At 58.5% G+C, this 21,161-nt stretch overlaps 1 protein-coding gene across 6 annotated transcripts; it reads right to left on the minus strand.

Moving 5' to 3' along the window:
* Positions 1-13,396: 13,396 nt before the first annotated feature.
* On the minus strand, positions 13,397-21,026 carry C1H9orf50 (chromosome 1 C9orf50 homolog). 6 transcript variants are annotated; one of them, XM_084998416.1, is made up of 7 exons: positions 20,295-21,026; positions 19,933-20,020; positions 19,715-19,831; positions 16,765-16,928; positions 14,305-14,407; positions 13,938-14,094; positions 13,397-13,644 (listed from the first exon to the last, which is right to left on the minus strand). In XM_084998416.1, exons 1-7 carry the CDS (start codon positions 20,806-20,808, stop codon positions 13,456-13,458), a joined length of 1,332 nt encoding a protein of 443 aa, XP_084854542.1. In that variant the 5' UTR covers positions 20,809-21,026; the 3' UTR covers positions 13,397-13,455. The 6 variants fall into 6 exon arrangements, with proteins under 6 accessions (XP_084854542.1, XP_084854558.1, XP_084854548.1 ...); XM_084998432.1 differs by having other exon boundaries at positions 13,397-13,622; positions 16,765-16,925; positions 20,295-21,017; XM_084998422.1 differs by having other exon boundaries at positions 16,765-16,925; positions 20,295-21,017.
* Between the last annotated feature and the right edge of the window lie 135 nt (positions 21,027-21,161).

Raw genomic sequence — 21,161 nt, forward strand, 5'->3', positions numbered from 1 at the left:
GTTGTGAAAAGAGCTACATAGGAAGTGAAACGAGGGGATGGAGAACAATATGGGGAACGGAGGAAGTGTTGATTGACTGGAGGACAGTCCCGGAGGGCCTCTGGGAGGAGGCAACAGTCAAGCTGAGATCAGAAATGGGAGGAGCAGAGGAGAGGAAAAGAAATGAAGCTGCGAGTTCCACTGTGGCTCAGCAGTAATGAACCCGACTGGTATCCATGAGGGCGCAGGTTTGATCCCTGGCCTTGCTCAGCGGGTTGGGGATCCAGCATTGCTGAGAGTGAGCTGCGGTGAAGGTCGCAGATGAGGCTTGGATCTGACATTGCTGTGGCTCTGGTGTAGGCCGGCAGCTGTAGCTGCGAGTTGACCCCTAGCCTGGGAACTTCCATATGCTGAGGGTGTGGCCCTACAAAAAAAGCAAAAAAAAAAAAAAAAAAAAAAAAAAACCCAAAAAACAAAAAACAAGATGACGCTGGACTCCACCCTGCCAGGAGCACAAGCCAGGGGTGGAGTCAGGTGGTCCCTAGCCTGGCCCTGCCTCCTTCCAGCTATAGGACCCCAGCAAGCCGTTTCTCCCTCTGAGTCAAAGTGCTCAGCAAGTACCTGACACATAGTAGGCGTTCAAAGATGGCTGGAAACAGGTGCAAGAATGAGGTGGGAGAGTTGTGTTCTGGAAGTCTCCCCAGTAGAGGGAACATTTACATTAAGTCCCAGGATGTAGGAGTTTGACCAAGGCAGTGGGAAGAAAGTTCTAGAAGACTGGATCACAGGCCCTTGCTACTCGCCATCCACTTGGAGGCTACTCGTCGTCCCACCTGTCACACCTCCTCAGAGCCTCTTCCGTTTTCTCTGTTTCCACCTCTGGCCAGTCCATTCCAAGGGGCGTCTGAAATCCAGGCTGGGATTTTCTTCCAACCCCAGCTTACTGGCGCCTGCTTCTTTTGGTAGCACCCCTTGAGGTCCTGCAACCAGGCAGTGGGGACCTTCTGGGCTGGATTCTGTGGGTTCCCAGGTCCTGCAAGGCCTTGCACAACCAGGGCCCTGCCCAGACCCCTTGCTGCCCCCGGCCTCTGCCACACGGCCTCCTCCTCCCTCCTCCTCTCTCTCCTACTTACACAATCCAGCCCACCCACTGTGCCCTCTGTACCGCACTCTGCCCTCCCCCACACACCTACTCTGGCCCTTGCTTTCAACTCATCCATGCCACTTCCTCCAGGAAGCCTTCCCTGATGTCTGGCTTAGTGCCTTGTCTCTGAACTGTCTGTAGCTGCACATCATAGCCTGTCTGTACAGGTCTATTTGCTCCGTGTCTGTTTCCCTCACTAAATGGTACACTATCCTGTCCACAGAGGGAGCCACAGCACTAAGCACAGAGCTGGCACAGAGTACGTGCTCAGCAAACATTTATTAAAGGGAGGAAATAGCAGCATTAGTCAAAACCTTCAGGAAAGATGAGAAGAGAGAGGAGAAACCTCCTGCCCTGGGAGAAAGCCCCTCATTCCTTCTCCCCTCTCCCCTCTGCTGGTTTGACTCAGCAGAGCCAATTGGGGGGAGGGGGGCATGGTGGTAGGGGGCTGCGGACAGAATGCCCAGTGCCCTGGGGAGGCAGAAAGCAGGAAGGGGAGGTCGAAGCTCACATCTGCTTTGGCCCACCCAGGCTGCAGCTGCTGTGGCGGCAGCAACACATCCACCCTACAGCCCCTTCTGCCTCCTGGGGAAGCACAGGAGGGCCCCCTTTCAGAGCTGCCCTTGGATCTGTGTGTACACAGAGCCGATGCATCTAAACACCAATGCCTGAGACAGAACATTGCGGCCTGGTTGCTCCTGTGTTTAATGTGTGAAAGTCCTGCTGCCAACCCCTCCCCCCACCCAAAGATGTGGCCTGGACCCTCTCAGCCACCCAGGAGACCTCGGGTGAACAGAGTCCTAGGTTTGAGACGGGGCTCTGTCTCTTTCCTGAGGCCCAGCACGGCCAGCTCTGTGACCTGGACCCCTCTGAGGGCCTGGCTGTGATCATCTGCCACTTGGAACTAGAACTGGCCCCCGGCCCGCCCCTCTGGGCTGCTGGGAGAGGCTGGGGAGTCACGTGGGCGGGCAAAGGCGAGGGTTCAAGGAGGCCCCTGCAGGGCATCATGGGACTCCAGGGCAGGGGGTCAGGAGGCTGGGGCTTTCTGGAGGCTGTGGGTGCTTGAGCCCCTCTGCCATGAGGGCAAGGCCAGGCTGGAGGTGGAGAGAAAGCCCACCCAGCTTTGTGCCAGGGAACCTGGAATGTGCCCTATGAGCCTGGAATTCTCTGGATGCCCCGCCTCCCCCGACAGACTGCCTGCCCCTAAGGCTTATTATTATGATGGCTCTTAGTTGCTGCAGTTTCTTTCTCCCAGTTTCCCAAGTATGTGCCCACTGCAGCTCAGGCTGGGGGCTGCAGGAGTGCCATCCTAGAGCTCACAGCCCAAGGCCTGCCAGTGGGGTGACCTGAACCTGCCACTGCTGTGGGGGGCACTGGGGCAGTGGACCAGGAGGAGGGCACCTGGAAGGGATGAGGAGTGGTTCTCCAAGGCCCACTGGAAGAATTAAAGCCCCAACCGGAGAGCAGACCCTAAGGCCTGGCGGAAAAAGCTGGGAAGGGCATTTCCGGCAGAAGGAACAGCCTATGCTAGGGCCTGAGCTCCAGCAATCCCTGGGAACCACAGCTATTCTATCTGGCCCAAGGGCTAACTGGGAGCCTTGTAATCAGTGGCGCAGGGAGGACCCCCTCGGGCGGGGCCTTGAATGCCGAGGACAGCCACCTGCCTCGCTCCTTCGGCGGGCGGCGGCGGGGCTTGGGCCCTCGGCACCCCCCACCCCCACCCCGCCTCCTCCCTGCCTCTGGGCGTCCCGGGAAGGCTGGACCGGCGGCTGCCCTTTCAAGTCGGTCTCCCGGAGGCTCTGAGCCGGCCGGGCTCTGGGGCAAGGCTCCTCCGCCTACATCAAAGCCCGCCGCCCCGCCCGATCCGGTTGCGGAAGGGGCGGGCGAGCCGGGAGGGAGGCAGGTTTGGGCGGATTCCCCTTTCATCCCGCGGATAGGCGGGCGCAGACCTCCGGGAGGCCCTGTGCGACCCTGCAGGGCATGTCCCTACAGGGCCTGGCGGCAGGGGGAACGCAGGGGCCGCGGGGGGCGGGAGGGGCCTGAGGCTGCCGCAGCCCGGCCGGGCCGTGGGAACGGAGCCTCCATCCTGAGCCCGTGCCTCGGCTTCCCCGGCCGCCCTCCCCACGGCCAAGGAAGCCCTGGCCCCTGGAAAATTCTGGGGAAATTCCTTAGTGTTTGGACTACGGACAGAGATCGCAGCTGGGAACCAGGGCCCACCTTGACTGGCAGCCCACCGGATAGGACAGGTGTACCTATCGTCCCCTTTTACAGATGGGAAAACCTTGGCATTAGGAGATCACACAGCCAGCTAAGTAGCCAAACTGGGTAATCAGCTGGGGTTTTTTTTTTAACTTCAGAGACTTGGAGCTTAGCTGCTGCCTCTGGGATGAGAAGGGTGGGACTCCTTATCCCCAAGGGCCCAGGCAGGAACTCTCAGTCAACACGGGAACCCCAGCTGGGGAGTTCCCGCTGTGGCGCAGTGGGAATCTGTGGCCTCTTGGGAGTGCTAGGATGCAGGTTTGATCCCTGGCTGAGCACAGTGGGGCTGCAGCTTAGGTCAGAACCCTGGCCCGGGAACTCCACATACTGCAGGGTGGCCAAAAAAGAAAGAAAGGGGAAAAAAAAAAAAAAAAAAAAAAAAAAAAGAACCCCAGCTGGGAGGTACTGTTATTAGGCCCATTATATAGCTGAGGGACTGAGGCACAGAGAAGGGAATGGTGCGTCTCCTCATTTCACCAGAAATGACCAAGTCAAAATCTGAACCCAGCTTGTCTGGCTCCTGAGCTGGCAGTGCCTGATTTGATAGGTCTGGCCATAGCACAGGGCTGTGCCCACCGCCATCCCCCCACAGGCCAAATAACACAGTCATAGAGCCTGGAAGGGTTTCTCTGGTCCAGGGCGGGGGGTGGGAGGGGCTTGTCTGCCAAGAGGGGTCAGTTTCAGTGGGCCTCCCCAGGGCGTCAGGTGCACGCAGGCTGGTGGGATGGGATGGGTGCCGGGTATCAGACAGATGCCACCCCAACCCAGAGACTTAAAATTCCTCCCTGGAAAATCAGATAATCAAGGAAGTCAAATACCGTGAAATGAGTGTGATCCTTGCCAGAAACCCACAGGGAGCAAAAAAGAATCATCACACAAGTGCAGGAGTGTGACCCAGCCTCTGGTCTTCCGGGCACGGAAACGGAGGCACGCAACACAGCAGGGAGCCCCCTTGCCCAGCATTTACTGAGGGCCTCCTGTGTGGCAGGGCCTGGGCTGGGGACCCGTTCAGTCCCTGTGCTTCCGGAACTCAGGATCTGCTGAGAGTGGTCCTGTGGGCTGCCGGTCATGTTACATGGTTCAGTTCTGATCCAGGAGGGCTTCTCTGAGGAGGAGACATCTGAGCTGAGACATGAAGTTCAACAGGAGTCTGGGAGGCTAGTGAAGAGCCTTTCAGGCGGTTGGTGGGGAGGGGAACCTGTGCAAAGGCCCTGGGGTCATGGAGTCTGGCCCTCAGAAGATGCAGGGTGGGGGGGACCTTGGGGATCTGAGAAGACAGCTTGGGAGGGGTCGGTGCAGGAGGGGTGGCGGGTGGCAGGGGAGAGGAGACGAGAGGGTGGGGTGGGAGGCTGGCCACCACCTCAGAGGCACCCCAGGACTTCAAACCTCCAGAGAAGCCCTGCTGGGAGCAGGATCGAGGACTGAGTTGTCCCAGGGTCCTGTTCTAAACTCCTCCGTGGAGCCACTAAAAGGAGCCACTAAAAGGAAAAGGAAGATCAAAAGGGGAAATTTGCAAGTTAGATTTCCTCTCAATTCTGCTAAACCACCAAAAGCTGTTGGAAAATAGTATTAGGGTCTTAACTCCACAAACACTGGAAAACCCGGCCTGGAAGGTCCGTGGAGGCCCGGCTCCATCCTCCCGGCACTGGGGAAGGCGGGAGGGGCAGCCAGAGGCCCCCTACCTGGGCAGCCCGGGCCTGGTCTTGGGGCTCAGCCGACTTGCATGGGCGGAACCTGTGGCTCCCCCCCAGACGGGGGTCTGGGCTTCTCAAAAGTGTGCTGTGTCCAGGCTTGAGCTGTTTCCACTCTAGGATGCACCGGGGCTTACAGGGGTGGGCAAGTCTGTGCCCCCCTCGGGGGGATGGGGTGGGGGGGAGGCAGAGGAAAGAGAAGGGGGAGAGGGAAGAGGAGCAGGGCCGAGGGAGGGAGGGCGGGAGCCTGTCTTTTCTGGAGGGTAGCCACAGAGAGGGCTGTCTGCACTGAGGGACTGCCCCCCACTCCCGTGCCTTCCCTCGCAGCAATATCAGCTCCCCAGATGGTGGGGCCCCCATGCTGGCCCTGAGCCAGGGGCATCTCCAGGTGGGTTGTTCATCTGATCCTCAGAGGTCTGGACCCAACTCCTGAACCGGGGGTGCCTGACCTGGGGCTCTTCCCTGCTGAGGAGCCAGGCACAGTGCATGCGTGAATGTGTGTGTGTGTGTGTGTGTGTGTGTTAAGAACTACCCTGAGGAGGTGGCTCAGCAGGTCGGGGAGTTCCCTGGTGGCTCAGTAGGTTAAGGACCTGTTATTGTCACTGCTGTGGCTTGGGTTCGATCCCTGGCCCTTGGTGCAGGCCAGCAGCTGCAGCTCTGATTCAACTCCTAGCCTGGGGACTTCCATATGTTGCAGGTGCAGCCCTAAAATTAAAAAAAAAAAAAAAAAAAAAAACTTGAGTATGGACTAGACTGGACTGGCTGGATTTAGATCCTGGCTTAGCCCCTTACCAGCTGGGTGACCTTGGGGGAGTGACTCAAGCTGTCTGTACCTCAATTATGAAGCATAAATAAGTTCATCTGAGAACCCCCACAGTAGAGCCCCTGAAACAGAGTAATTGCTCCATTTCAGCTACTATGATTATTCCAAAAAGGCTGTGGGATTCCTTTAGGAACAGACTCTAAACTAGGAAGAGGGTCTGTGGATGGACCTCAGAAAGTGCTACAAGTCCTGGAATTGACTGCAGAACTTTGTGTGTTGGCACATTTTTCTGGACACATTAGGTCCTTAGCGTTCATCATAGAGTTTCCCAGTAGCCTCGAGGTTAAGGATCTGGCATTGTGTCATAGCTGCGGTGTCGGTTCGATCCCCAGCCCAGGAACTTCCGCCTGTTGCAGGTGCAGCTGAGAGAAAAAAAAAAGAAAAAAAGAAAGAAAAAAAATCTCATGAGCTCCAACATTGAGCCACCTTGCACCAGCATCAATGGCACCCCAACTTCTGAGGGGCTGCCTGTGGCCTGTCCCGGCTTTGGCATACCCACGGCAGGCACCCACCCTTGGGGGCCATGTGTGCTCAGGGACAATGAGCCCCCAACACAAGGGGAATTATTTTTAAGGCTGCGCATTGTATCCAAACCAGCTCCCTTCTCCAGGATCAGGAGGCATGAAAACAGATTTCAAAGGCGAGCTCTGAATAAACAAAACACAATAAAAATAATGCTTCGAACCCAAATGCTGAATCGCTGCCCCAGGCACTTGCAACCAGCTGATGCCAGCCCTCTCTGGCGACAGGCACAAGCCACCAAGAGGCGCGTGCCAGGAGCCTCAGTGCAGCTGGAGCCTGGGGGCAGGCACCCACACCTGCCCCACCCCCCAGCAGGCCACCTGGCCCAGCCCCGCCCTCCAGGCCTTGCTGGGACTCCTGCCAGCTCCATCCTGGTGGCTCTGTCAGGCTGAAAGAGTCCTTTGCCCAATTCTCACCTGCTGAAGTCGGGGGCCTCCCCCTGGCATAGGGGTGGTGGTGAGCATAGGGCAAGGAGCAGCGCCCCCCTCCCCAGGGAACCTTGAACCTGCTTCTGGGAAGTAGTGCACCTCTGCAGGTTCCAACCATGGTTCAGCTGTGTGACCCCAGGAAGGTGGCTGCACCTCTCTGAGCCTCATGTAGAAATGCAGTCATCACAGTACCTCCTTCGCAGGACAGGGCGGTCCTTGCCATGAGGGCAGGAGGGAGTCTGTCCAGGAGGCCTGGGCGTACGTACGTGAGTGGAGGGACCTTGACCCTCCCTGTGCCAAGGCCAGGAGCTGTGCATGGGCCACCAGAACACCCACAGTTGCTGTGACACTCTGAGCCCCGATTCCTCCGTCTGCACAATTAAATGACCTTGAGAGAGCCTCCTCTGATTTCCCAGGCAGACTGTCAAGTGGGAACACTAAAAGCAGAAAGTGTGTGCACACCAGCATGTATATAAAATCGACATTGCACCAAAAAAAAAAAAAATCAGCACCACAATGCAAAAATACCCGTGTGTAGGCATGTCCCTGGATGGTAAGGATTCACCCTGGAAGATGCCCAGGAAATGGGGTTACCTAGTGGGAGGGGCCAGGGCTGGGGTGGGGGGGACCGGCTGGGAGGGGCTTTCTTCTCCTTGGTTTCTGGCTTTTGCCCGCTGCTGCTGTGCCTGCATTATCTAGTCCATACAGACACGCCGGGGGTACTTGCAAAGGCCCTTTGGAGCTTTGCTGGTCCAGCCCTCCTGGGCTGACCCAGCTCCCGAGAGGGGATCTGGGGACCCGTGACAGGTTTCGGGGTCAGGACAAAGCCCACTCCTAGGCGGATCTGCGACTGCCCTTTCCGAGAAACCTCATGGGCCCCTCTGCCAGTCCTCCTTGTGGCCCCAGCCCGGCATCTGCCACAGTTTAGTGTCTGTGTCCAGGACCAGTTACCCAATTTGCAAGGGCCCAGGGCAAAATGAAAACGGAGGCCCCATTGCTCAAAACTGATGCCGAGGAGGTCCTGCTGTTAAGGACCCAACATTGTCTCTGTGAGGATGTGGGTTCGATTCCTGGCTTCGCTCAGTGGGTTAAGGATTCGGCATTGCTGCAAACTTAGGTGTAGGTTGCAGAAGGGGCTCGGATCCTGCATTGCTGTGGCTGCGGTGTAGGCCTGCAGCTACAGCTCTGATTTGACCCATAGGCTAGGAACCTCCATATGCCGCAGGTGCGGCCAAAAAAAAGCAAAAACAAACAAAAAACACCTGATGATGAATCTCAAGATGATGACAGCAGAGCTTTTTTTTTTTTTTTTTTTGTCTTTTCCCAGGGCTGCACTCAGGACATATGGAGGTTCCCAGGTTAGGGGTCAAATCGGAGCTGTAGCCACCAGCCTATGCCAGAGCCACAGCAACACAGGATTCGAGCCGCGTCTGTGACCTACACCACAGCTCACAGCAATGCTGGATCCTTAACCCACTGAGTGAGGCCAGGGATCAAACCCGCAACCCCATGGTTCCTAGTCAGATTCGTTAACCACTGAGCCACGACGGGAACTCCAACAGCAGAGCTTTAAACCAGTGGAGGGCCCTTCTGGAAGAGTGTCCTGGGTGACTGACTGCAGAGGAGGCGCGCATGGGCCACCAGAATCTGGGAGGCCCGCCCCACCTGTATCCCCCTGACCAAGACATGGACCCCCTGAGGCAGGAGTGCTGCCTATCTTTCACAGAGCCTGGTATACAGTGGGTGCTTAATAAATGTGTTCTGTGAATGAATGCCGGAGATGAAAAGGAACCGAGTGTGGGCAGAGTTTACCATTGACAGGCAGCCCATGTACCCTGGCTACAGCCCCACCCTCCTGGGCCTCACCCTCTGGGCTGGAGGAACGTTGGGCCAGTCTTCTGGAAGGGGAGACCCCTCCTGACACACACACACAGCCGCCCTGTGTTCCGCTGCACACCTGCCTGTACATCCCCCATCCCAGTGCTTCTCACTGACTTCTTATCCGGAGCTCAGCTGTGTGACCCTGGGAAAGTGTCTTAACCTCTCTGTGTCCTGGTTTCTTCCTCTGTAATATGGAGCTAAGGGTGTGCGCCCTCCTTCGTGGATAAGTCAGCTGGACGCATGGCCGGGTCCGCACAGGCACCTGCTCTGGTCACTCCGCCTCTGGGACCCCCAGCTGGACTCTGAGCTCCACGAGGCCAGGCACAGGTCTGTCTTGCTCACGTGGGTCTAGGCACCCTAGTTAGCCTCACGGAATGGCTAGGGGGCTGTTATTCAGGAGCTGGCCTGGGGCAGCATCTTCCCTGGAGAACACACTCTAGGACTCTGAGCCTCCTGGGCCAGAAGGTTCCTGGAAAAAGATTCTTCAGGGTTTGCTGGCCCTGCAGCTGGGAGAGCTGGAAGTCAGCCCGGAGCCCAGATGGGGGCTCCCTGGGAGCCTGCGGGCGTCACCGCAATCCCCGGGGCTGCCAGGTGCAGACAATAAACCCAGGAAACCCTGGCGGGTGAGTCATTAAGGGTCCCTGAGGCCTCGTGATGGGAGATGGCAGACGAGCCACCCCTGGCTCTTTGGGTCCAAGTGCCACAATTCGAGAGGGTTTCAAAGCCCAATCTGGCGGATCCAATCTCTGCCTCTGGTCCAGACTCCACCCAGCATCCGAAGCTGGCTCTGATGGGTCCAAAAGGCACAATGAACACTGCCAGCGTCTCCCCTTTTCCCGAGGCTGTTTGGAGGGGAATGTTGAGGCTTGTGGGGCTGCCTGGAGGCGGCAGCATGCCTGGTCTCCACAGAGGGGTTTGACGGTCTTTGGCAGGAGCTCCTGGAAGGTACAGACCACCTGTCACTTAGGGCCTATTTGGGGGGGACTGACAACAGGACCCCAAAAGGCAGAAACGTCAGGAAAGGGGAAGATGCGGTGGGGGCGATTCGATAAATGGCAGAGGCAGAGGGTCTGGAAATAGCAGTGGGCAGCACCCCCCCCCGGGGGGGGGCTGGGGTAGAGGGTGTGTGTGTGAGTATGTGAGTGTGTGGTCCAGGTCTGACCTTTTCCCCATCTCACTGTCATCAGCGCCCCTCCACCCCCCGCTGCCCTGTGCCCCCAAAGCCCTGGACATCCCATCACAGCACCTGTCCCTGCGCCCTGGAATTGCCCGTTTGAGTCCATGTCCCTCACCAGACTGTGGCCTCCTGACGGCAGGGCTGCTTATTCTGGTGCCCACTGTGTGCCCAGGGCCCCAGCGTGGTGGGGGGACCCACAGTAGGTGCAGCATGGAAGTGAATAAGCCCAGTTCTCTCTCGGTGCCACGTCTCCAGGAACCAGGTCCCTGCCTGGAGTCGGGATCTTTCCTGCTCCCCTGGGGGCCCAGCCCGCCCTCTGAGGGATTCCCAGGCTTCGGGCTCCCAGGATCCTTTGCTCCTGCCCTCTCACCCGCCAGGCTCCGCATCCTCCCCAGAGGCCACTTCCTGAAACACCTCTCTCCTCCCTGCCCTTGCCCGCTCTCCCTGCCTCTGCGGTGCCCCCTGTGCTGGAGGATGGACCCCCGGCAGGAAGGGTCCTCCAGACCACCCTGCTTGCCCCGTGGAGAGGGAGCCGCACGGTGGTCTGCTGGCGGCTCTTCTGGCTGAACTTGAATCCTGACTCCAACACTTAAGAACCAAGCGACCTTGAGAAAGAGCTGAGCTTCTTTGGACCTCGGTTTCCTCGTCTGGATGAGACAACGCGGGGACGTGGGGCTGAAGGCTGGGCCCTGGCAGAGGACACGTGTGGACCTGGTCCCAGCTCCTGCCCTTGGCCGATCCTGGGCAAGACCCCCAGTCTTCTCTGGGCCTCAGTTTCCTTATCTGGGGGAGGGGGAGGAAGAGGCCCTTGCAGGGGGTGGAGAGGCCAGACTGCCCAGGGGAAGGAGCAGTGATTTTCCTGCCTCTCCCACTGCTTGCTTCTGCCCTGGGTTGGGAGTTACTCCTCCCTCTCCCCACCCCCAAAACTAGACCCTGCTCCCACCCTGGTTTGGCACAAGTCCACCCACAGCCCTGGGCAGGGGTGCGGGGTGCAATAGCAAGGGAGCTATTGCCCAGAGCGAGAAGGGCAGACAGGAACTGGCAGAGACCAGTGTGTGTGTGTGGGGGGGGGTACACCTGCCTTTCCCCCCTCCCCGAGATTCAGGGGGATCTGAGGTTGGCACCAGCTCCAGCCACGGCTGCTTCCCCCACCTTCCAGCCAGGCTGCTCCCTGGAGCCCAGGAAGGACTGGCCACCTGCCAGCCCCGAGTGGAAATGTACCAGAGAAAAGGACCCTGCCAGGGACCCCGGGGAGGGTCCATCCCTTCCCTGCAGCACTCCTCTCACCCCCCCCTTCTTAGTCACCCCACGTTCAGGTGCAAGCTCTGCCTGCAGAGGAGCAGCAGGGGCGTGTTGGAAAGGTCTGCAGAGGGCGGGGGAGGGGGCTGCATATGTGGCCTCGAAGTTAGCAAGTGGACCTGGGAATGTGGGGGCTGGGGTCGCTAGGAGACCCTAACAGTGGGAGGGTGTGCGTGGGGGTCCTCCGTGAGTATATGATGTTTCTAAGTGCTGTGTGTGGGGGGGGGTGGTACCCGGGGACATGTCTTTGTGGGGCGTGTGTCTGTGGAGCATCCTTACGCCGTGTGTTCATATATGTGTGTTGCGTGTTTCTCTGATGTCTGTGTCGTGTGTGTGTGTGTGTGTGTGTGTGTGTGTGTGTCGTGGGGGGGCGGGGGGTGCGCGCGCCCGCGCGGGGCGCGTCTCCGAGGCGCGGTCCGCGGCTGCCCCTTCGTGTCCCCGATTCTGTTGGGAGTGGTGGGAGGTGAGGCTCGAAGCTGCCGCTCAAGGTCCTCTTGACACAGAATCCATGTTTGTCGAGGAGGGAAAGAGGGAGCGTAGGGAAGAGAGGGGAGGAGAACCGGGAGCGGGAAGGAAGAAATGAAGCTGGGGGGGCGGTGGGGGGAGCGGGAGGGGAGGGGTCCCCGAGAAGCCGGGCTGCGGAACCCCATGTGGCCGCCAGCCGAGTGCCCAGCTCCACCCCTCCCGGCAGGTCCCATCTTAGGGACCCGAACTCGGCACCCCACGCACCCAACCCACCCCGCCGCCCCTGCGCGTCGCACGCGGGCCTCAATTTCCAGTGCCCGAGGCCGACGGCTCTGTTGCAAGTTGAGCAGTTTTTTGGTTTAACAAAAAGCGAGAAAGGGAATCTGGGGGTCGGGGGAGCCCCTCCCCCCCAACTCCCGAGGCCCGGCCTTGACCTCGGGCAGGTGGAAGGAGGCGGCGCGGCGCGGGACGGGAGACACCGGCGCAGCGCGAGGGGAAAAGTTTCCGACCCTTTAGCAAGAGGCTGAGAAGTTTCGGCCGCGCCGAGCGGCGTCAAAGCCAGGCCAACACTGCCCCCGCGTGGGCGCGGCGCGGCGCTGCAGCCGGTGGCCGGCTTGGGGTCCCCCGCGGCCCTGCAGGGGAAACTGAGGCTCAGAGAGGGCGAGGGGGGCGCTGTGCAAAGCCACGGGGAGGAGATGCAGTAGAATCAGGCCTCCTCTGGTACCCGCGGGCTCTCTAAGAAATAGAAATACTGGGCGGGAGCGGCGGGGAGCATCGCGGAAGTCAGGGGATTGAAATCCCACTCCAGTCTTTAGTGAAGGGGTGTGGTAGCACTGCCCCAGGGTTTGTAGATCTTTAGCCTTATGTTTTGGAGCCATGGAACCCCTTCAAAACAGGCCTCCTCCATCCACAACCTGTTCTGGCCCTAACATCCCCGGGGGCCCGTCCAGCCCAAATCCCACCCTTTCCTATTCAGGCCCTTGTCTGGATGTGGATTCCGTGGTTGTTTCCTCACTGCCCAGGAGGTGGCGATAAAGACCTCGATCCTGGGCTGGGCGAGGGGTTGGAGCCAAAGAGCTGCTGAGAAGGGGGGGGGGGGTGGTGGCTCAAGCTTTGCCCAGCAGTTGGAATGCGGGTGCGTGGCAGGTTCAAACCCGGCAGACAGGCGAATGGGGGCAGCACTGCTGGGTCCGTGCAGCGGTCAGATAAACCCCAGGCAGTTCCTTGTCTTTGGTCACCTCCTGATAGGACTCTTAGACATTGCCCGCCTCACAGCACTCCCCCCATCCTCTGCCCCACCTAGAAGAGAAACATCTGGCACTTGCCTACCCAGATGCTTGCCCTCCAGACCAGATGGTGAGAACCTGGCCTGGGGAACGTGAGACAAATGTTTGTCCCTTGGGTCAAAATCTGGACGCCCTCACCCCACGGGGTAGTCAGCAAGCAGCCTTTGGTTCTAGTCAAAGATGGTGGCTGGGGTGGAGGAGTCAGCCCAGGTCGGTGCCTGCTTCAGGTTCGGGCTGATCCAGGGTGACAGAGGCTTGGTCCCAGGTATGAAGTGGGTGGCAGGGTCTCCCACCTCCCAGAAGAGGGGCTCACTGGAACAAGCCTGACCCTTGAAGACGCCTTGCCTCCACCCCTCAGCTTCATCTCAGCTGTGACTCTGCCCCTTCCCTCCCCCTGGGGTCCAGGACCCCTGAAGATCAGAAACCAAGCACCTGGACAGGCTTGTAGGGGGAGACCTGGCAGCAGGTCCCAGCCACCTGGGATGTGCGTTTATTTGTGGGTCAGGGAAGGCCTCTCCTCACCCCCGCCCATGGCCATGCCTGGGCTTTGGCACAGCGGCCATTCACCTCCGAGTGCGGTACGATGCCGAAGGCAGGAGGAGCTGGTACCCCTTCGGGCGGCCTCGTTTCAGGACCGTGTGCAAGACCAAGCTGGGCAGGAAGGACTCCTAGAGCCAGAAGGAGGACCAGCTGGGGGTTTGGGGGGGCCTCTGGTCAGGATCTGGGGTTCCCTGGGCCCAGGGGGGGTTCTACACTGCAGCTCCAGGGGGTAAGGGCCTCAATCAGCCCCATTTTACAGATGTAAAAACTGACGGGCAAAGAGACCCCCACCACTGGCAATGAGGAGCTGGGATCTGAACCCAGGCAGCCCAGCCCGAGGGCCTACCCCTTAGCCGACCACACACTCAGAGCCCCAGCCACCCCACTGAGCACCCCCAGCCCAGGCAGGGGCTCCAGGTGGCTGGCTGCCAGCAGTTGCTCACCAGCTTCTGGGTCCAGGAAAAGGGTGATTCCTCCATCTGCTCCAGGAAGGTTTTGAGGTCTCCCCGCTGTCTCTGGGCAGTGGCCCTGGGGATGAAGGGCAGGTGGCTGTTCGTGCAGGTGTCCTCAGAGAGGTGGTCCTTTGGCTCCAGGGTGGACCTGAGGGGGACAGGAGCCCATGAGCTTCGAGGACCCTGGGTCCCAGGTCCACCCTGGCCAGCGGGGCCCTAGAGGGCGCAAATACTGGGGGACAGGGAGGCTCACAGGGTGAGCAGACATGTCAATCCCGACCCCTCCCCGCAAGCTTCACAGGCCAGGCAAGTCCCAGCCGAATGAGCTGGCCATGCTCTCCCCTTGGCCTTGGCGTACAGGGCTTTGGGCAAACTCTCCAGCCATCGCCCGACACTGCCAAACACCCGCTCCGATGCTGCTGACCGGCCGGCTGGCCTGTTCCCGGTGATGCCCTGCCGGACTGAAAGAGAGAGGGCACAGGTCAGACTTCAACCCAGGCGGGGGCGCCTGTACCACCCGCTCCCCGCTCCCTCCTCCCTCTGGCTGGCAAGACCGGGCAGAGCCTGGTCTCCATGGCAACCCAAGGCTCCCCAGCGCCTTCTGGCTGCCTCCAGAGAAAGAAGGCTTGGGTTTTAAAACTATTTTGCTTGACTGTTTTTGCCTTTATTTCTTTTATTTTTAATTTTTATTTATTTATTTATTTTGTCTTTTTGCCTTTTCTAGGGCCGCTTCCCGCGGCATATGGAGGTTCCCAGGCTAGGGGTCCAATAGGAGCTGTAGCCACCAGCCTACACCACAGCCACAGCAACGCGGGATCTGAGCCACGTCTGCAACCTACCCCACAGCTCATGGCAATGCCGGATCCCTAACCCATTGAGCAACGCCAGGGATTGAACCGCAACCTCATGGTTCCTAGTTGGATCTGTGCCACGACGGGAACTCCATTTTTTTTTTTTTTTGGTATTATTTTTTATTAAAAAAATTTTTTTTTCTTTTTAGGGCAGCACCTGCGGCATATGGAAATTCCTGGGCTAGGGGTCCAATCCGAGCTGCAGCTGCCGGCCTACACCACAGCCACAGCAATGCAGGATCCGGGCTGCATCTGTGACATACACCACAGCTCATGGCAGCACCAGATCCTTAACCCACTGAGCGAGGCCAGGGATCGAACCCGCATCCTCATGGATACTATTTGGGTGCTTAACCTGCTGAGCCACAATGGGAACTCTTGTTTTGGTCTTTATTATCCAAGCTGTGCCCTCACAACCACTCCTGCTCCACTCAAAATGGGCCCCCTTTCCCACGGTGGGAAGACCAGTCACCCCACCGTGGAAATCTGAGATGATGCTGAGAATCCTCCAGGGCTGGGGAGTCTTTGCTGTCCAACAGCTGCCCCTCCAGCTGGTCAGGAACCCCGAATCCCCCAGCGTGGAAAGGGCTGGGAAGCAGCTGGCCGAGCCCCACTCCGATGCCCAGGGTGGGGTGGGGTGGGGCATGACCGCAGCCCCTGTGTCCAGTGGATGACCAGGAAGTGTCTCCCATGCCAGGGCCAACTGCTGTTTCCAAGAAGTTTTTTTCTTTTCTTTTTTTTTTTTAGGGCTGCACCCGCAGCATATGGAGGTTCCCAGGCTATGGGTCCAATCGGAGCTGCAGCTGCCGGCCTACGCCAGAGCCACAGCAACACGGGATCCGAGCCGCGTCTGTGACCTACACCAGAGCACACAACGCCGGATCCTAAACCCACTGAGCGAGGCCAGGGATCGAACCCGCAACCTCATGGTTCCTAGTCGGATTCGTTTCCACTACGCCGTAACGGAAACTCCAAGAAGCTGTTTTCTGAGGGCACCCCCTTTCCTTCGATTCCCAGGGAGACCCAGGGGTACTTGGGTTTTCCTTCTTGGCTGCTGTGTCGTCTGCTCTCCAGCCCTTGGCTTCTTCCTATGGCACAAGCGGAAGTCACGTCGGGCCAAGTTGCGCTCCCACCTCCAATTCCTGTGGCCCTAAGGAGGCAGGATTGGGCTCCTCCTGAATGGGCCAAGGTCCTGGATTTTGAGGGCTTTCCCCCAGCGCGGCTTTGGGGCAGCCATTCCCTGAGAGTGCACACAGTTGGTGCTTAATAAATAGATGAGGCCACTGGACGGCTGGACCCTGAGAAGAGAAGGGCCCAGGCAGATGGCGAAAGGGGGCCTTGGTAAAGGTCACACCAGAGCAAGGACCCGTACTCTTCCTCACTGCCACCTGCCACCCACTTCAGAAAACACTGGAAACTGGGCCAAAACGGACCCTCGCACATCTGACCCCGAAGAACCGAGAGCAAAGTTCCGCCCTGGGAACCTGGGTCTAGTGGTTGGTTCCCAGCTTCTTTGCCGGACCAGGCGGTGCTGGCCTTCCCTAGAGGTGTGGTCTTCTGGAACTTTCGGGACAGCTCCTCAGCCAGGCCCCTGAGACCTGCCTCCATGGGTGGGGCCAGACGTGGGTTGCTGTGGGTGCTGGTTCCAGGGTGGGCAGCTGTGGTGTGTGGGACCCCTCGGCAGCCAGAGACCCTTCCATGGTAGCCAGGCCTGGGCAGCCACTGTTGCCTGGGCCACAACTGCAGCTGCTTTCGGGCACCATCTGCCTGGGGACACCTCTGCTGCTGGACCTCAGACCCTCTACTCGGGCCTTGAAGGTCACCCCTCGCAGCCTGGAGGCCAGTTCCAGAGCCTGCTCTACAGGGTCAGGGCCTCTTGGCCTTTGCAGGCCGGCCCCCAACTCCCAGGACCCAGGTCCACAGCCTCTGCTTTGGAACATTCTCGGTCCTCACGCTTGTCTGCTCACCTGCACAGCTGCGCTCCCAGTAGCGAAGCGCTGTGTCCCGGAGCGTCTCGTCCGCGAACCGCACTCGGAAAGGGCAGCACCGCCTGCGGTGCCCAGAACCTTCCCCCGAGGAGTTGTGGGTGAGCACGGCCTTGAGCTTGGGGGCCTGTGTAGCGTGGGGCCTGCTGAGACAGGTGAGAGGGGCAGGGAAGGGCCAGAGCCTGAGCCCCCAGGCTCCCCAGGCCACCCCCCAACAGCACACATCCCCCAAATCAGAGCTGGCTGTGGGATCCTGACAACCACAGCTGGCCTTTGCTGAGCTCTTCCTGCCCATCGGGCAACACGCCAGCCCACCCAACCCACACAAACCCTATGAAACATGATTCTCATTCCCATTTTACAGATGAGAAAACTGAGGCACAGATTTTTGGTTTGGTTTTGGGAGCTGCACCTGCGACATGTGGAAATTCCTGGGGCAGGGATCAAACCTGAGCCACCGCAATGACAGCGCCAGATCCTTAACCTGCTGCAGCCCAAGAACTTTGCACCAAATTTTTTTTGTTTTGTTTTGTTTTTTAGGGCTGCATCCATGGCATATGGAGGTTCCCAGGCTAGGGATCCAATCAGAGCTACAGCTGCCAGCCTACACTACAGCCCCAGCAATGCAGCATCTCTGCCACGTCTGCAACCTATAGTACAGCTCACGGCAATGCTGGATCCTTAGCCCACTGAGTGAGGCCAGGAATCGAACCCGCAACCTCATGGTTCCTAGTCGGATTCATTCCCTGATGGGAACTCTGAAACTGTTCTTATCATCATCAACTTCAGTTATCCCCCTTCCCAGCTGGGAAGGAAGCACCCTCAAGTCTCCGTTTTAGGGTTTTCCCTTTTAAATTATGTCCTGTGTACTGGAGGCGTGATAATAGGACCCTTATGAGAGTTTGGTGAGTATTAAACGACTCATGTGAGGCACTGGGTACAGGGCCTGTCAAGGGGCCTGTGCTCAATAAAGGGCATCTGTTATTGTTACACTCATTGCTATGTTACAAATTTCAGCCACCAAGGCAAGGCTGCAAGAGGGCCAGCTTGATCCATCCATGGCTGCTCTGTTATTCAGAAATGCCACATTCAGGAGTTTCCATTATGGCTCAGTGGGTTAAGAACCTGGCACAGTGCCCATGAGGATGCAGGTTCGATTCCTGGCCTCGCTCAGTGGGTTAAGGACCTGGCATTGCCCTGAGCTGGGGTGTAGGTCACAGATGCGGCTCGGATCCCGCGTGGCTGTGACTGTGGTGTAGGCAGACAGCTGTAGCTCTGATTAGACCCCTAGCTTGGGAACTGTCATATGCCGAAGGTGGGGCCCTAAAAAGCCAAAAAAAAGAGGAAATGCCAAGTTCAATCTTAAGTTCATGCATACCGATATGTCTGCCTCCATTTATCCGACCACATCTTTATAGCCACGTGGACACAGAAGGGTCCCTTTTCATAAGCCCACTAAAGAGCCAGGCAGCCAGGAGATGGCCAAGATGGGGTCGGCTACAGGCCCTGAGACCTGGGTACCCAACAGGTGTCTGCTCAGCACAGGCCTGAGTGGCACTGGCCTCGGGACCAGACAAAGGCTCGCTCCAGCTCTGCCCCCTGGCCTGAAATCTCAGCTTCTCCTCTCTAAGGCTGCTGGAGCCTAGTCTAATGCAGCCTGGGGTCCCCAGCAGGGCCCACCCTGGAATCCCACACACTGTAAGGTGCTCAGGAATTAGCTCCTAAACGTAAAGCACTGAAAGTGTCCATCACTGCCGTGGCTTCCATTTGAGATAATGAGTTCCATGCGTTCATTATTACAGCTCGTGAGGAATAGTATGCTTATTTGGTCTGAGAGCCTTAAAGTTCCTGGGTGGGCAAATCACTGACTCTGATCCGTCAGTGGGGTCTGGCTGGAGAACTGTGTCAGGAAGGGTTCTGAGGCTCAAAGAGGGAAAAGTGCTGGGAGCAACTAGTACTGTCTGCGATGGGTCCAGGATAAGGAGGAATGGCCGGTCTGTCACGAGTTACTCTCCCTGGTCCTTAAACCCGTGGGCGCGTACCTACTCGCCCTGCCCCCATGTTCAAGCCTGTTTCGGCTGGAGGAATTTTTTCTGGGTTCTTTCCCTGCTCCGTTAGAGCTTCAGCATCTGGGCCCAGGGGGAGCCCTAATGCCCAGGCCCTTTCTACCTTCATTCTTTATTTTATTTCTCCCAATATTTGACATATAACAAAAGCTAACGAAAGAGGAAGAAATGGATGAGTGAATGTTGGGATGGGGAAAAGGATGGAAGCGTGGTAGAGGGTGGATGGATTGATGGGAGAATTAATGAAAAGGCCTTAATAGATGGACTGGATCTTAGGATGGATAGATATGTGCCTGTAGCGGGTGAATGATTAGGTAGAGGGAGCGTAGACTTACAGATGGCTTCACGACTAGATGGATTTACAAGTGGATGGGTTGATCATTGGATTCATGAATAGAGGGACAGAATTGTGGGAGTTTGTGGACAGCTGGATGGATGGATGGATGGATGGATGGATGGATGGATGGATGGACGGACAAGAGACCTGATTCATGGGTAGATGGAGGGATGGAGAGATTCCTGAATAGGTGCCAAAGACCTGGTTCACAAAGAAAAGGTATGCAAAGGTGGATGGGGGAATGGGAGAATGAATATGCAAATGGACTCATAGATGAATTGTGACTGTGTTGGGAGGAGACCTAATTCATGGGTGGATGGATTCATAGGTGTCGATGGATAACCCTTGAACAGGTTGGGAGAAGATCTGTTTCATGGATGGACACAGGTGGTTGAATAGGTGGACAGCTGGGTAAACTCATGGGTGAGAGACAGAGGAAAGAAAAGAAGGGAAGGAATGCTTCCCCTCCCCCCACGCAGCCCACCCCCACCCCCGCCGCTCCCTTCTCCCCCCCTCTCCCATAACTCACTGGTTGGCCTTCTTGACAGAGGCGAATTGTGAATGACCTCTGCTGAAGGGCCCCAGGGCAGGTATCTGATGGAGCAAAATCTTCTTAAGACTATTCTTGAAGTATGAGGGCTGGCCCCTTGAAGACAAATAGGCCACACCTGGCATGAGTGGTCAGGGTCCCCCCCACTGTCGGAGCATCGGGAACAGCCCGTGCCCGCCAGCAGATCACTGACTTACCGCAGGTCTGGGAGGAAGGAGTAGCTGGGACCCTGAGACCTTCCGGAATGCTCTGACACACCCCTTTGATGTTGCGATGCTGAGGATGCTGGGAGCCAGGAGGAGGTGGAAATCGTTATGAGCCTTCGCTTGGGGACAGTCCTTACTAGGCTCTTCCTGGTTGTATGACCTTGGGCCTCAGTTTACCCATCTGTACACTAGGGGCAACGGCAGCTTCGCCCTTGAGGAGTGGTTGCCAGGACTCTGCCAGGCACACTTTACTCACGCTAGCACCCTTCTAGTCCAGGTGCTGGGACCACCCCCGCCGGAAGTGACTCGGCCCCGCCCTCGCCCCGCCCCCTGGGGGCCCGTAGGGGCCTCACTCAGTGGCTGCGGCTGCTCAGCACAGGCACACTCCGCCCGGAGCTGGTGCAGGAACTGCCGGAACCCGCCCCTTAGCCGGGAGCCCAAGGAGTCGGGGGTCTCACTGGCCGAGCCCCCGAGGGGGTCCTCCCACGGTCCAGGCGCAGAGCGCCGGGTCGCGGGTTCCCGGGGCTCGCCGGCCAAGAGCAGGGGCGGCAGCAGCAGCGACCTCAGCCCCGTCCGGGCGCGCGCCGCCCGCTGGGCCACGGTGGGCAGGACAGGCAGGTGTAGCCGGCGGCGCCTGGCGCCCACAGCGGGATCTGAGTGCGAGGAATCACACCCCAGGTCCTGCCACCACTCGGCGCCGCCCTCCGAAGCCCTCGTGCTCCCCGAAGCCCCCGCGCGAGAGGCTGCTCGGAGCTCAGGCAGAAGCAGCGCGGGCAGCAGCGGGTCTCTCCCTGTGCGATCGCCGCCGCCGGGGAGCCCCTCGGGCGCCACCTGCTGGGCCCAGGAACTGGGGTGCCGCCGGGGCATGTCTGGCCCTGCGCTCAACTCAGGGCATCCTCACGCCAGTGGGGACGAGAGGTGCCGTGTGAAGTGGAGAGGAGGGCATAGACCAGCCCGCAGGCCATAGCGCCCAGGGCGGGGCAGTGTGGCTTGGGGGGGACCACCGCTGGCTCGCCAGACAATAAGAGGCTTCAGGCTACAGCACCCCGATCCTCTGTTTCCTCACGTGAAAAAACGGTGACGGTGAGAGGACCCACCTTTTTGAGTTGCTGTGACGTTGAAATGAGCGAGCACGTGTAAATGGCTTAGAACAGCGCCAGGCACGTTGTACTGCTCAGCAAAGACTAGCTACCGTCATCATCATCGTTATTATTATTTAA

This window comes from Sus scrofa, chromosome 1 (assembly GCF_054392235.1).
Source record: "Sus scrofa isolate SSC_HxYL_T2T_F1_AM1 chromosome 1, Sscrofa_HxYL_maternal_Yorkshire_Landrace_v2.0, whole genome shotgun sequence".
Taxonomy (NCBI): domain Eukaryota; kingdom Metazoa; phylum Chordata; class Mammalia; order Artiodactyla; family Suidae; genus Sus; species Sus scrofa.